Genomic DNA, 15,116 nt, shown 5'->3' with positions numbered 1-15,116 from the left:
TTTCATTGGATTTCCGTTTCCATCCCCCCCCCCCCCCATTTCCCGCCCGCGCCACTTCCGGCCCCGCCGCCATCTTGGCCCCCCCCAGGCGCCACTTCCGGCGCCTCCCTGTGACGTCACCGCCGGGTCTGGCGCGGCAGGCCCGGAGGTACCGGGGGAACCGGGGCGGATTTGGGGCTCCCGGGCGGATTTTGGGGCTCCCGGGCGGATTTGGGGTCCCGGAGGGGCGCGGGGGCGGTTCCGGGGCGGCCCCGCCGCTGGAGCCGCCGCTGGGCCGGGAATTCTCCGTCCGCTCGCTCCGGTACCGGCGCCTCTGCCCCTCCCCCGCTCCCCTCCTCCCCTCTGCCCTCCCTCCTCTTTCCCTCCCTTTTCCTCTTTCTCCTTTCCCTTTTTCCTCTTATTTTCTGGTTTTTCTCCTTTTTCCTTTTTTTCCCTTCCCCTCCTTTTTTTTTCTCTTTCCCTTTTTTTCTCCTTTTCTGTTTTTCTCCTTTTCCCCTTTATTCTCTTTTTTCTCCTTTTTCTGTTTTTTCTCTTTTTCCTCCTTTCCCCCCTTTTCCCCTTTATTCCCTTTTTTCTCCTTTTTCTGTTTTTCTCCTTTTCCCTCCTTTTCCTTTTCCCCTTTATTCCCTTTTTTCTCCTTTTTCTGTTTTTTCTCTTTTTCTCCTTTCCTTTCCCCTTTATTCTCTTTTTTCTTTTTTTCTCCTTTTCCTCCTTTTCCCCCTTTATTCCCTTTTTCCTCCTTTTTCTGTTTTTTCTCCTTTTCCCTCCTTTTCCTTTCTTCCCCTCCTTTCCCTTTTCCCTCCTTTCTCTTTCCTCTTTCCTTTCCCCTTTATTCCCTTTTTTCTCCTTTTTCTGTTTTTTCTCCTTTTCCTTTTTCCCCTTTATTCTCTTTTTTCTCCTTTTCTCCTTTTTCTGACATTTTCCCATTTTCCCCCTTTTTTTCCCTCTCTTTTCCCCTTTCCCTCCTTTCCCCTTTTTTCCCTTTTTTCCCTTTTCCCTATTTCTCATTTCCCCTTTCCTAATTTTCCACTTTTTTCCCCATTCCCATTTCCCTTTTTTCCCATTTTCCCCTTTCCCCCTTTTTCCACTTTTTTCTCCTTTTCCCTCATTTCCATTTCCCCATTTTGCCCCCTTTCCATTTCCCATTTTCCCCCCTCATTTTCCCCCCTTTGTCCCCATTTTCCTCCTTTTCCCCATTTTTTCCCATTTCCCCCCTTTCCCCCCTTTTTTCTCCATTCCCTCCCTTTTGTCTTCATTTTCACCAATTTTCTCAATTTTTACTCAATTTCCCCATTTTCCCCATTTTTCCATTTTCCTCATTTCCCCCTTCCCCCCCTTTTTCTCATTTTCCCATTTTCCCCCATTTCCCCCCATTTTTCCCCATTTCCCCCTTTTCCCACTTCCCCCCCATTTTTTCTACATTCCCCCCCATTTTTCCCTCCTTTTCCCCAAATTTCCCCCATTTTATCCCATTTCCCTCAATTTCTCCCAATTTCTGCCCCTTTCCCCCTTTTCCCATTTCCACCCATTTTTCCCCATTTCCCTTTCCCCCTTTTCCCCCATTTTTCCCATTTTCCCCCTTTTTTGCCCATTTTCTGTTCCCAGCCATGATCGAGGTCGTCTGCAACGACCGCCTGGGGAAGAAGGTCCGGGTGAAATGCAAATATCCTTCCTGGTTTGGGGGATTTTGGGGGATTTTGGGGAATTTTGGGGGTTTTGGGGATTTTTGGGGAGAATTTGGCAGGTTTTGGGGTGTGTCTGGGGGATTTGGGGGATATTTCAGGGTGTTTTGGGGCAGTTTTGGGGGTTTTTGGGGTTGTTTTGGTGAGGTTTGGGGTATTTGGAACTGATTTTTTGGGGCGGTTTTGGGGTATTTTTGGGGGAGTTTTGGGGTGGTTTTGGGGCAGTTTTGGGGTGTTTTTGGGGCAGGTTTTTGGATGTATTTGGGACAGGTTTGGGTGTGTTTGTGGGGCAGTTTTGGGGTGTTTTTGGGGCAGTTTTGGGGTGTTTTGGGGGCAGTTTTGGGTGTATTTGGGGTGTTTTGGGGACAGGTTTTTGGGTGTATTTGGTGTGTTTTGGGGGCAGGTTTTTGGGTATATTTGGGGTGTTTTTGGGGCAGTTTTGGGGTGTTTTGGGGGCAGGTTTTTGGGTGTATTTGGGGTGTTTTGGGGGCAGGTTTTTGGGTATATTTGGGGTGTTTTTGGGGCAGTTTTGGGGTGTTTTGGGGGCAGTTTTGGGTGTATTTGGGGTGTTTTTGGGGCAGGTTTTTGGGTGTATTTGGGGCAGGTTTTGGGGTGTGTTTGGGCGGTTTTGGGGTGTTTTTAAGATTGTTTTTGGGGTGTATTTGGGGCAGTTTTGGAGTGGTTTTGGGGTGTTTCTGGGGCAGTTTTTTGTGGGTTTGGGGCAGGTTTTGGGGGTGTTTTTGGGGCAGTTTCGGGGTGTTTTTGGTTGTTTTTGGGGCAGTTTTTGGGGCGGTTTTGGTGCGGTTTTTGGGCAGTTTTTGGTGTGGTTTTGGGGCAGTTTTTGGGGTGGTTTGGGGGCAGTTTTGGGGTGCATTTGGGGCGGTTTTGGGGTGTGTTTGGGGTAGGTTTTTGGGTGTATTTGGGGCAGGTTTTGGGGGCAGTTTTGGGGTGTATTTGGGGCAGTTTTAGGAAGTGTTTTGGGGTAGTTTTGGGCAGTTTTTGGGGTGGTTTTGGTGTGGTTTTGGGGCGTGTTTGGAGCAGTTTTTGGGGCAGTTTTTGGGTGTTTCTGGGGTGGTTTTGGGGTGTTTTTAGGGCAGGTATTGGGGCAGTTTTAGGATATATTTGAGGTGTTTCCGGGGTGGTTTTGGGGTGTATTTGAGGTGTATTTGGGGCAGTTTTTGGGTGTTTCCGGGGTGGTTTTGGGATGTTTCTGGGGCAGGTTTTTGGGGTGTGTTTGGGGCAGTTTTGGGAAGTGTTTTGGGGTAGTTTTGGGGCAGTTTTGGGATGAGTTTGGGGCAGATTTTGGGTGGTTTTGGTGTGGTTTTTGGGTGTATTTGGGGCGTTTTTGGGGTGTTTTTGGGGCAGTTTTTGGGGCAGTTTTGGAGGGTATTTGGGGTGTGTTTGGGGCAGTTTTTGGCGTGTGTTTGGAACAGTTTTGGGGCAGTTTTGGGGTGGTTTTGGGGTGTTTTTGGGGCAGTTTTTGGGTGTGTTTGGGCTGTTTCCAGGGCGGTTTTGGGGTGTATTTGGAACAGTTTTGGGGCAGTTTTTGGGTGTTTCTGGGGTGGTTTTGGGGTGCTTTTGGGGCAGTTTTTGGGTGTGTTTGGGCTGTTTCCAGGGCGGTTTTGGGGTGTATTTGGAACAGTTTTGGGGCAGTTTTTGGGTATTTCCAGGGTTGTTTTGGGGCAGTTTTGGGCTGTGTTTGGGGTGTTTCTGGGGCGGTTTGGGGGTTTCTTTGGGTGTGTTTGGAGCAGTTTCCGGGGCGGTTTTGGGGTGTGTTTGGGGTGGTTTTGGGGCAATTTGGGGTGTGTTTGGGGTGTTTTCGGGGCGGTTTTGGGGTGTCTGGGTGCCCGTGGCCCCGTTTCCTTGACGGCGGGGCAGCCCCGAGGACTCGATCCGCGACCTGAAGAAGCTGATCGCGGCCCAGACCGGCACCCGCTGGGACAAGATCGTCCTCAAAAAATGGTCTGGGGGGCTGGGGAGGGGTTTGGGGGGGCTGGGGAGGGGGCTGGGGGGCTGGGGAGGGGCTTGGGGGGGCTGGGGAGGGGGCTGGGGGGCTGGGGAGGGGTTTGGGGGCTGGGGAGGGGTTTTGGGGGGGACTGGGGAGGGGTTTTGGGGGGGCTGGGGAGGGGTTTGGGGGGACCTGGGGGGGTTTGGGGGGGCTGGGGAGGGGTTTGGGGGGCTGGGGAGGGATTTTGGGGGGGCTGGGGAGGGGTTTGGGGGGGCTGGGGAGGGGTTTGGGGGGGCTGGGGACAGGTTTCGGGGGCACCTGGGGGGGTTTGGGGGGGCTGGGGAGGGGTTTGGGGGCACCTGAGGGGGTTTGGGGGGCTGGGGAGGGGTTTGGGGGCACCTGAGGGGTTTTTGGGGCACCTGAGGGGGTTTGGGGAGGGTCTGAGGTGGCTCAGGGGGGTTTGGGGTAGGGGTCAGGAGGAAGCCCCGAGGTTTTGGATGGGTTTTTGGGTGTCAGGAGGGAGCCCCGGGGTTTTGGGGGCCCCTGGGGGCGGCGCCTCCTCCCCTGGGGTTTTGGGGAGGGGGTGACACCCTCGCCCCCTCCCCTCCCCCCAGGTACACCATCTTCAAGGACCACGTCACGCTCGGGGACTGTATCCACCCAAAAAACTGACCCCAACACCCCAAAAACCTGACCCCAACACCCCAAAAACCTGACCCAAACACTCCAAAAACCCGACCCAAACACCCTGGAACCCCAAAAACCCCCAGAGACCCTCCCCAGAACCCCAAAACCCGACCCCAACACCCCGGAACCCAAAAAACCCGACCCCAACACCTCAAAAACCCAAACCCAACCCCCCGGAACCCCAAAAACCCCCAGAGACCCTCCCCGGAACCCCAAAAACCTGACCCCAACACCCCAAAACCCGACCCTAACACCCCAGCACCCCAAAAACCCCCAGAGACCCTCCCCAGAACCCCAAAAACCTGACCCCAACACCCTGGAACCCCAAAAACCCCCAGAGACCCTCCCCAGAACCCCAAAAACCCGACCAACCAACACCCCAAAAACCGACCCCAGAGCCCCAAAAACCCGACCCCAGCACCCCAAAAACCCGACCCCAACACCCCAAAAACCCCCAGAGCCCTCCCCAAACACCCCAACCCCCAAAGCCCAGATTTGTTTTCCTTGACCCCGGCTCAGATGAGATCCACGACGGGATGAACCTGGAGCTGTACTACCAATAGAGCCCAGTACGGACCAGTACTGACCAGTATGGACCAGTACGGACCAGTATGGACCAGTACTGACCAGTATGGACCAGTACTGACCAGTACGGACCAGTATGGACCAGTACTGACCAGTATGGACCAGTACTGACCAGTACAGCCAGCCCAGTTCAGCCAGCCCAGTTCATCCCAGTGCTCCCAGTCCAGCCCAGTTCAGCCATCCCAGCGCTCCCAGTTCAGCCATCCCAGCGCTCCCAGTTCAGCCATCCCAGTGCTCCCAGTCCATCCCAGTGCTCCCAGTTCAGCCATCCCAGCGCTCCCAGTTCAGCCATCCCAGTGCTCCCAGTTCAGCCATCCCAGTTCAGCCCAGTCCATCCCAGTGCTCCCAGTCCATCCCAGCGCTCCCAGTTCAGCCATCCCAGTGCTCCCAGTCCATCCCAGTGCTCCCAGTTCAGCCCAGTCCATCCCAGTGCTCCCAGTACATCCCAGTTCAACCATCCCAGTGCTCCCAGTTCAACCATCCCAGCGCTCCCAGTTCAACCATCCCAGTGCTCCCAGTCCATCCCAGTGCTCCCAGTTCAGCCCAGTCCATCCCAGTGCTCCCAGTCCATCCCAGTGCTCCCAGTCCATCCCAGTGCTCCCAGTTCAGCCATCCCAGCGCTCCCAGTACATCCCAGTTCAGCCATCCCAGCACTCCCAGTTCAGCCATCCCAGTGCTCCCAGTTCAGCCATTCCAGTGCTCCCAGTCCAGCCCAGTTCAACCATCCCAGCGCTCCCAGTACATCCCAGTTGAACCATCCCAGCGCTCCCAGTCCATCCCAGCGCTCCCAGTCCATCCCAGCGCTCCCAGTCCATCCCAGTGCTCCCAGTTCAGCCATCCCAGCACTCCCAGTCCATCCCAGTGCTCCCAGTTCAGCCATCCCAGTGCTCCCAGTCCATCCCAGCGCTCCCAGTCCAGCCCAGTTCAACCATCCCAGTGCTCCCAGTCCATCCCAGCGCTCCCAGTCCAGCCCAGTTCAACCATCCCAGTGCTCCCAGTCCATCCCAGCGCTCCCAGTCCAGCCCAGTTCAACCATCCCAGTGCTCCCAGTCCATCCCAGTGCTCCCAGTCCAGCCCAGTTCAACCATCCCAGTGCTCCCAGTCCATCCCAGTGCTCCCAGTTCAGCCATCCCAGCGCTCCCAGTCCATCCCAGCGCCCCTGCCCCGTTTTCCCCCATTTCCGCCCCGTTTGTTGATGAATAAACGCGACTTTGAGGCCTCCGGGCGATCTTTGTGGTTTCACGGCGGCGCCCCGGGGCTCGTGTCGCCATGTCGCGATATTCCATGTCCCGACCGGGAGAAACCCGCGACGGGGGCCGGGGTCAGGCGCGGCGCGGGGCAGCCCCGTCGCCACGGTAACGGGGGGGCCTTCCCGGGGCCGGCGCGCCGCGCTCAGCGCGGGTTCCAATCAGGCGCGGCGCGGGGCAGCCCCGTCGCCATGGCAGCGGGGGCCTGGCGGGGGCACGGCGCGCGAAATGGCGGCGCCCAGGGAGAGCGCGGGAGCGGGTGAGGGAACGGGAACGGGAAACGGGAAACGGGAAACGGGGACGGGAAATGGGAACGGGAACGGGAAACGGGAAACGGGAAACGGGAAACGGGAAACGGGAAACGGGAATGGGAAATGGGGATGGGAATGGGGAATGGGGAATGGGAATGGGAATGGGGATGGGGATGGGAATGGGAATGGGATGGGGACGGGGAGCAGGAGCGGGAACCGGAACAGGAACCGGGAAGGGGAACCAGGAAAGCGAACGGGAACTGGACCGGGAATGGGGAACAGGAATAGGAACAGGAGCGGGAATGGGGAGCGGGAAAACGGGAATGGGAACGGGAGTGGGAATGGGGAACAGGAATGGGGAACGGGAAAACGGGAATAGGAACAGGAATAGGAACGGGAATGGGGAACGGGAACAGGAACAGGAAAACGGGAATGGGGAACGGGAAAACGGGAATGGGAACGGGAATGGGGAATGGGAAAGGAACGGGAAAACGGAAATGGGGAATGGGAACGGGAATAGGAACAGGAATGGGGAACGGGAATGGGGAACGGGAAAGGAACGGGAAAGGAACGGGAAAATGGGAATGGGAAATGGGAGTGGGAATAGGGAACGGGAAAGGAACGGGAAAACAGGAATGGAAACGGGAATGGGGAACGGGAACGGGAAAACGGGAATAGGAACGGGAATAGGAATGGGAAGGGAACGGGAAAACGGGAACGGCCCCGAGCCGCCTCCCGTCCCCTCAGGGCCGCCGGGGCCGGGCGGGCGGAGCCGGGATCGGCCGGGAATGGCGGAGAGACCGGAACGGGCCCGGGTGAGTGACGGGAGACGGGGCCGGGATCCGGGGGGATCCGGGGGGGATCCAGGTGAGGGATCCAGGTGGGATCCAGGTGGGATCCAGGTGGGGGATCCAGGTGGGGGATCCAGGTGGGATCCAGGTGTGGGATCCAGGTGTGGGATCCAGGTGGGGGATCCAGGTGGGGGATCCAGGTGTGGGATCCAGGTGTGGGATCCAGCTGGGATCCAGGTGAGGGATCCAGGTGTGATCCAGCTGGGATCCAGCTGTGGGATCCAGCTGTGATCCAGCTGTGGGATCCAGCTGTGGGATCCAGCTGGGATCCAGCTGGGATCCAGCTGGGATCCCCTCCTGCCTCACCTTTGGGGCCGTTCCGGCTCTTCCGTCTCTCCCAAGGGGATTTTGTCTCTCCTCAGGCTGCCGGGGCCCGGAGCAGGTCACCAGGTGAGCGCTCACCTGTCCTCACCTGTCCCACCTGTCCTCACCTGTCCTCACCTGTCCCACCTGTCCTCACCTGTCCCACCTGTCCCTCACCTGTCCTCACCTGTCCTCAACTGTCCTCACCTGTCCTCACCTGTCCTCACCTGTCCCACCTGTCCTCACCTGTCCTCACCTGTCCCTCACCTGTCCCACCTGTCCTCACCTGTCCTCACCTGTCCCTCACCTGTCCTCACCTGTCCCACCTGTCCTCACCTGTCCTCACCTGTCCCACCTGTCCTCACCTGTCCCTCACCTGCTCTCCAGGGGATTTGGGTTCCTGGGAATGCTGGGATGGAGAGGGGTGGGAATGTCCCAGGGGACAGGTGAGATGGGACAGGTGGGACATGGACAGGTGAGATATGGACAGGTAGGATGGGACAGGTGAGATATGGACAGGTGGGATGGGACAGGTGAGATGGGACAGGTGAGATGGACAGGTGAGATGGGACAGGTGAGATGGGACAGGTGGGATGGGACAGGTGAGATATGGACAGGTGAGATATGGACAGGTGAGATATGGACAGGTGAGATGGGACAGGTGAGATATGGACAGGTGGGATGGGACAGGTGAGATGGGACAGGTGAGATGGACAGGTGAGATGGGACAGGTGAGATGGGACAGGTGGGATGGGACAGGTGAGATATGGACAGGTGAGATATGGACAGGTGAGATGGGACAGGTGAGATGGACAGGTGAGATGGGACAGGTGAGATGGACAGGTGATGGGACAGGTGGGATATGGACAGGTGAGATGGACAGGTGAGATGGGACAGGTGAGATGGACAGGTGAGGTGTTCCAGGAGCTTTTCCCATCTGCTTGGTACAGGGAACCCACCTGGGCCCACCTGAGCTCACCTGAGCTCACCTGGGCCCACCTGGGCCCACCTGGGCTCACCTGGGCTCACCTGAGCTCACCTGGGCCCACCTGGGCCCACCTGGGCTCACCTGGGCTCACCTGGGCTCACCTGGACCCACCTGGGCTCACCTGAGCTCACCTGAGCTCACCTGAGCTCACCTGGGCCCACCTGGACCCACCTGAGCCCACCTGGGCTCACCTGGGCTCTGTCCTGTTCCAGATCCCGTCGAGGACGTGCTTGGGGAGCTCCTGGGATCCGATGGTAAAGGGAGAGCTCCCGGCGGGCTCACCTGGGCTCACCTGGGCTCACCTGGGGAGGTCACCTGGGCTCACCTGGGGCTGCCCCGCCCTCCCCGTTCCCACCTGGCCCCGGCTCCATCCCTGACCCCTCCCTTGTTCCCAGAGGACGTCCCGGCTCCGCCCTGCCGAGGTTCCCGCGCCGCCTTCCCACAGGTGAGCCCAGGTGAGCTCAGGTGGGCTCAGGTGAGTTCCAGGTGGGTCCAGGTGAGCTCCAGGTGGGTCCAGGTGAGCTCCAGGTGAGCTCCTGGTGGGTCCAGGTGAGCTCCAGGTGAGCTCAGGTGGGTCCAGGTGAGCTCCAGGTGGGTCCAGGTGAGCTCAGGTGGGTCCAGGTGAGCTCCAGGTGAGCTCAGGTGGGTCCAGGTGAGCTCCTGGTGGGTCCAGGTGAGCTCAGGTGGGTCCAGGTGAGCTCCAGGTGGGTCCAGGTGAGCTCCAGGTGAGCTCCAGGTGAGCCCAGGTGGGTCCAGGTGAGCTCCAGGTGAGCTCCAGGTGAGCTCCAGGTGGGTCCAGGTGAGCTCCAGGTGAGCTCAGGTGGGTCCAGGTGAGCTCCTGGTGGGTCCAGGTGAGCTCAGGTGGGTCCAGGTGAGCTCCAGGTGAGCTCCAGGTGGGTCCAGGTGAGCTCCAGGTGAGCTCCAGGTGAGCTCCAGGTGAGCCCAGGTGAGCTCAGGTGAGCCCAGGTGGGTCCAGGTGAGCTCCAGGTGGGTCCAGGTGAGCTCCAGGTGAGCTCAGGTGGGTCCAGGTGAGCCCAGGTGGGTCCAGGTGAGTCCAGGTGAGCTCAGGTGGGTCCAGGTGAGCTCCAGGTGAGCTCAGGTGGGTCCAGGTGGGTCCAGGTGAGCTCCAGGTGAGCTCAGGGGGGTCCAGGTGAGCCCCGCCCTGCCCCTCCCCCACCCCCCTCCCTGCTGGGCCCACCTGGGAGCACCTGGGGCCCCGCCCCCCCTCACCTGGGCTGTGCCTGGAGGGGGCTGGGATTGGGATTGTGGAGGGAAAATCCCAAAAAATGGGAAATTCCCAATGGGGAACAGGAAATTCCCGAAGAACAGGGAATGGGAAATTCCCGAAAAACTGAAAATTCTCAAAGAAGGGGAAATCCCCAGCGGGGAATGGGAAATTCCCAAAAAAATGAAAATTCTCAAAGAAGGGGAAATTCCCAGTGGGAAGGTGGAAGGGGCGAAGGTGGGCGGGGCAGAATTCCCAAAGGATTTGGGATCCCAGCAGGAGCCGGATCACCGGGATCACCGGGATCCCGTGGATCACCTGGATGAGCTGGACGCGCTGGATGCAGAAATCCTGGGAATGGTCGGAGCCGGGTCCAGGCCGGGGAAACGCGGGAAGGGGCCGGATCCCGAAACAGGTACCGGGAATTCCGTGGGATCAACTCCATCCCTGTGGGATCGACTCCATCCCTGTGGGATCGACCCCGTTCCCAATGGATCAAACTCCATCCATGGATCAAACCCCATCCCATGGATCAAACCCCATCCCAATGGATCAAACCCCATCCCAATGGATCAAACCCCATCCATGGATCAAACCCCATCCCAATGGATCAAACCCCATCCATGGATCAAACTCCATCCCAATGGATCAAACCCCATCCCAATGGATCAAACCCCATCCATGGATCAAACCCCATCCATGGATCAAACCCCATCCCAATGGATCAAACCCCATCCCAATGGATCAAACCCCATCCATGGATCAAACCCCATCCATGGATCAAACCCCATCCATGGATCAAACCCCATCCATGGATCAAACCCCATCCCAATGGATCAAACCCCATCCATGGATCAAACCCCATCCCAATGGATCAAACCCCATCCCAATGGATCAAACCCCATCCATGGATCAAACCCCATCCCAATGGATCAAACCTCATCCATGGATCAAACCCCATCCCAATGGATCAAACCCCATCCATGGATCAAACCCCATCAATGGATCAAACCCCATCCATGGATCAAACCCCATCCATGGATCAAACCCCATCCCAATGGATCAAACCCCATCCATGGATCAAACCCCATCCATGGATCAAACCCCATCCATGGATCAAACCCCATCCCAATGGATCAAACCCCATCCATGGATCAAACCCCATCCATGGATCAAACCCCATCCCAATGGATCAAACCCCATCCATGGATCAAACCCCATCCCTGGATCAAACCCCATCCATGGATCAAACCCCATCCCAATGGATCAAACCCCATCCCAAGGGATCAAACCCCATCAATGGATCAAACCCCATCCCAGTGGATCAAACCCCATCCATGGATCAAACCCATTCCCAATGGATCAAACCCCATCCATGGATCAAACCCCATCCATGGATCAAACCCCATCCATGGATCAAACCCCATCCCAATGGATCAAACCCCATCCGTGGATCAAACCCCATCCATGGATCAAACCCCATCCATGGATCAAACCCCATCCATGGATCAAACCCCATCCATGGATCAAACCCCATCCCAATGGATCAAACCCCATCCCAATGGATCAAACCCCATCCATGGATCAAACCCCATCCATGGATCAAACCCCATCCATGGGATCCCAATGCTGTGGGACAGGAACACACGGACACGGGGGGACAGGGAGGGGACATGGGAACACCCAGAGCTGGAGACACGCAGGGATGTCCCAGTGTTGGTGACACTGGAGATGTCCCAGCACTGGTGGCACCAGGGATGGCCCAGCATTGGTGACACCCAGAGATGTCCCAGAGCTGGTGACGCCCAGGGACGTCCCTGAGATGTCCCAGTGCTGGTGGCACCAGGGCTGTCCCAGTTTTGGTCACACTGGAGATGTCCCAGTTCTGGTGACACTGGAGATGTCCTGGTGTTGGTGACACCCAGGGCTGTCCCGGTGTTGGTGACACTGGAAATGTCCCAGTGCTGGTGACACCCAGGAATGTCCCAGCGCTGGTGGCACCAGGGACGTCCCTGAGATGTCCCAGCGCTGGTGGCACCAGGGATGTCCCTGAGATGTCCCCGCACTGGTGGCACCAGGGATGTCCCAGTGCTGGTGGTACCGGGGATGTCCCTGAGATGTCCCAGTGGTGGTGGCACCAGGGATGTCCCTGAGATGTCCCAGTGGTGGTGGCACCCGGGCTGTCCCAGCGCTGGTGGCACCAGGGACGTCCCTGAGATGTCCCAGTGCTGGTGGCACCAGGGCTGTCCCCGAGATGTCCCCGGTGCCATCGGTGCCACCCCCCAGCGCCGCCCCGTCCCGGTGTCACCTCTGGGGACGACGCCGACGCCGTGATGGATTCCCCGGGACTCGGCAGCGGCGCCGACGGAGCCGGGAGCGCGCCGGGAACGCCGGGAGGGTGAGGGGACAACGGGACGGGCACGGGGACGGTCCCGGTGCCACCCCGGTGCCACCCCGGTGCCACCCGGCCTGTGCCCAGCCAGGGGCTCCGGAAGGGCCGCGCCGGGATCCGGGAGCAGCCGGGAAAGGCGGAATTCCGGCCGGAGCCCAAGGGGCAGGAGCGGCCAGGTGAGCCGGGCCAGGAGCCGTGGGAAGGGGCTCCGGAGGGACAAAATTCCCACTGGGAATTCCGGGAGGAGCAGCACAGGGGTTTTCCAGAGGGACAAAATTCCCACTGGGAATTCCGGGAGGAGCAGCACAGGGGTTTTCCAGAGGGACAAAATTCCCACTGGGAATTCCGGGAGGAGCAGCACAGGGGTTTTCCAGAGGTTTAATCCCACTGGGAATTCCGGGATGGGGCAGCACAGGGGTTTTCCAAGCCCAATCCCGTTGGGAATTCCGGGAGGAGCAGCACAGGGGTTTTCCAGAGGTTTAATCCCATTGGGAATTCCGGGAGGAGCAGCACAGGGGTTTTCCAAGCCCAATCCCATTGGGAATTCCGGGAAGGGGCAGCACAGGGGTTTTCCATGCCCAATCCATTGGGAATTTTGGGAATTCCGGGAGTTCCGTGTCCGCAGGGCCGGGCGGGGCCCGGATCCAGCCGGGTTTTCCCTTTGGATCCTACGAGCCCTCGGTGGCCTCGGGGACAGCGCGGAGACGGGAACGGAGGTACCGGGGGGGGACGACCCCAGCCAGACATGTCCCCAAATGTCCCCAAATATCCCCAAATGTCCCCAGTGTACCCCCAATGTCCCCAATGTCCCCAACTGTCCCCAGTGTCCCCAGTGTCCCCAATGTCCCCAAGTCCCCCCAATGTCCCCACTGTCCCCAATGTCCCCAGTGTCCCCAGTGTCCCCAATGTCCCCAATGTCCCCAACTGTCCCCAGTGTCCCCAATGTCCCCAAAGTATCCCCAATGTCCCCAATCCCCTCAGTGTCCCCCCAGTGTCCCTCTCCCCACCAGGTGTCCGGCTGGGAGCAGCTCCCGACGTCCCTCCGGGGCCACCTGGCTGGGGCTGAAGGATGAGGATTTCCTGGAATTAGGGGACGAGGATTTCCCGGGATTGGGATCGAAGAATGAGGGTTTCCCGGGATTGGGATCAAAGGACACGGATTTCCCAGGATTGGGATCAAAAGACACGGATTTCCCGGGATTGGGACAGAAGGACAAGGATTTTCTGGGATTGAAGAGCAAAGATTCTCCAGGGCTGGGATCGAAGAACAAGAATTTCCCGGGATTGGGATCGGAGCATGAGGATCCCCCGGGATCGGGATGGAAGAACGAGGGTTTCCCGGGATCGGGATTGAAGAACAAGGATCCCCCGGGATCGGGATGGAAGAACGAGGATTCCCCGGGATCGGGATGGAAGAACGAGGATTTCCCGGGATCGGGATGGAAGAACGAGGATTTTCCGGGATCGGGATCAAAGAACAAGGATCCCCCGGGATCGGGATGGAAGAACAAGGATTTCCCGGGATCGGGATTGAAGAACGAGGGTTTCCCGGGATCGGGATCAAAGAACAAGGATCCCCCGGGATCGGGATGGAAGAACAAGGATCCCCCAGGATCGGGATGGAAGAACGAGGGTTTCCCGGGATCGGGATGGAAGAACAAGGATCCCCCGGGATCGGGATGGAAGAACGAGGGTTTTCCGGGATCGGGATGGAAGAACGAGGGTTTCCCGGGATCCTCGGATCCCCGGAAGGACGGGGCTGCCCCGGTCCCGAAGCGGAGCCCGGCGGAGCCTCCGGAGCTCCCCGAGCCCGGCAGGTAACGGCAGCTCCCGGGAACTGCCCCGGCATCCAGGAGATTCCCGGGCCTGGGATCCCAGCCCAGGTGTGCCCAGGTGTGCCAGGGGATGGCCCAGCTGTGCCAGGGGATGTCCCTGTCCCAGGTGTGCCCAGCTGTGCCAGGGGATGTCCCTGTCCCAGGTGATGTCCCTGTCCCAGGTGTCCCAGGGGATGTCCCTGTCCCAGGTGATGTCCCTGTCCCAGGTGTGCCAGGGGATGTCCCTGTCCCAGGTGTGCCAGGGGATGTCCCTGTCCCAGGTGTGCCCAGGTGTGCCAGGGGATGTCCCTGTCCCAGGTGTGCCCAGGTGTCCCAGGGGATGTCCCTGTCCCAGGTGTGCCCAGCTGTGCCAGGGGATGTCCCTGTCCCAGGGGATGTCCCTGTCCCAGGTGTCCTCCAGGTGTCCCAGGTGTGCCCAGGTGTCCCAGGGGCTGTCCCTGTCCCAGGGGTCCTCCAGGTGTCCCCCGGGAATGTCCCTGTCCTGGAATTCCCTCACCTGAGCTCCTCCCCCCTCCCGGCCGAGGTTCTCCTGGCTCAGCTCACCTGGGACACAGGTGTCACCTGGGAGGGCTCAGTGTCACCTGGGAGGGCACAGGTGTCACCTGGGAGGGCTCAGTGTCACCTGGGACTCAGGTGTCACACCTGGGAGGGCACAGGTGACAGGTGGCACGGGTGACACAGGTGATAAGAGGTGGCACAGGTGACACAATACAGGTGATATGGCACAGGTGGCACAGGTGACAGAGATTACCCAGGTGGCACAGGTGACAGAGGGGGCACAGGTGGCAGAGGTGACATGGCACAGGTGACTCAGGTGGCAAAAATGGCACAGGTGACACAGGTGACGTGGTACTGTGGCACAGGTGGCACAGGTAGCACAGGTGACATGGCACAGGTGACTCAGGTGACACAGGTGACATGGCACAGATGTCACAGGTGACAAGGCACAGGTGACACAAGTGGCACAGGTCAGGTGGCTCAGGTGACACAGGTGACTCAGGTGGCAAAAATGGCACAGGTGACTCAGGTGGCGCAGGTGACACAGGTGACTCAGGTGGCACAGGTAGCACAGGTGAGGCGACACCGAGGCGCAGGTGACTCAGGTGGCACAGGTGACTCAGG

At 58.9% G+C, this 15,116-nt stretch overlaps 2 protein-coding genes across 3 annotated transcripts; both read left to right on the top strand.

Moving 5' to 3' along the window:
- The first annotated feature begins 49 nt into the window (after positions 1–49).
- On the top strand, positions 50–6,123 carry UBL5 (ubiquitin like 5). 2 transcript variants are annotated; one of them, XM_077789688.1, is made up of 5 exons: positions 50–148; positions 1,606–1,663; positions 3,561–3,644; positions 4,245–4,282; positions 4,837–6,123. In XM_077789688.1, exons 2-5 carry the CDS (start codon positions 1,608–1,610, stop codon positions 4,878–4,880), a joined length of 222 nt encoding a protein of 73 aa, XP_077645814.1. In that variant the 5' UTR covers positions 50–148; positions 1,606–1,607; the 3' UTR covers positions 4,881–6,123. The 2 variants fall into 2 exon arrangements, with proteins under 2 accessions (XP_077645814.1, XP_077645815.1); XM_077789689.1 differs by lacking the exon at positions 50–148 and adding an exon at positions 192–301.
- Positions 6,124–6,362: 239 nt separating this feature from the next.
- On the top strand, positions 6,363–13,980 carry LOC110484685 (uncharacterized). Its single transcript, XM_077789616.1, has 10 exons — positions 6,363–6,408; positions 7,148–7,215; positions 7,614–7,641; positions 8,755–8,796; positions 8,938–8,987; positions 10,044–10,182; positions 12,054–12,165; positions 12,247–12,335; positions 12,785–12,875; positions 13,170–13,980. Exons 1-10 carry the CDS (start codon positions 6,378–6,380, stop codon positions 13,978–13,980), a joined length of 1,461 nt encoding a protein of 486 aa, XP_077645742.1. The 5' UTR covers positions 6,363–6,377.
- Positions 13,981–15,116: the final 1,136 nt, after the last annotated feature.

Source organism: Lonchura striata, chromosome 36 (genome assembly GCF_046129695.1).
Source record: "Lonchura striata isolate bLonStr1 chromosome 36, bLonStr1.mat, whole genome shotgun sequence".
Classification (NCBI taxonomy): domain Eukaryota; kingdom Metazoa; phylum Chordata; class Aves; order Passeriformes; family Estrildidae; genus Lonchura; species Lonchura striata.
Note: the sequence above shows the minus strand (reverse complement) of the source record. Positions and strands in the feature narration are given on the sequence as shown.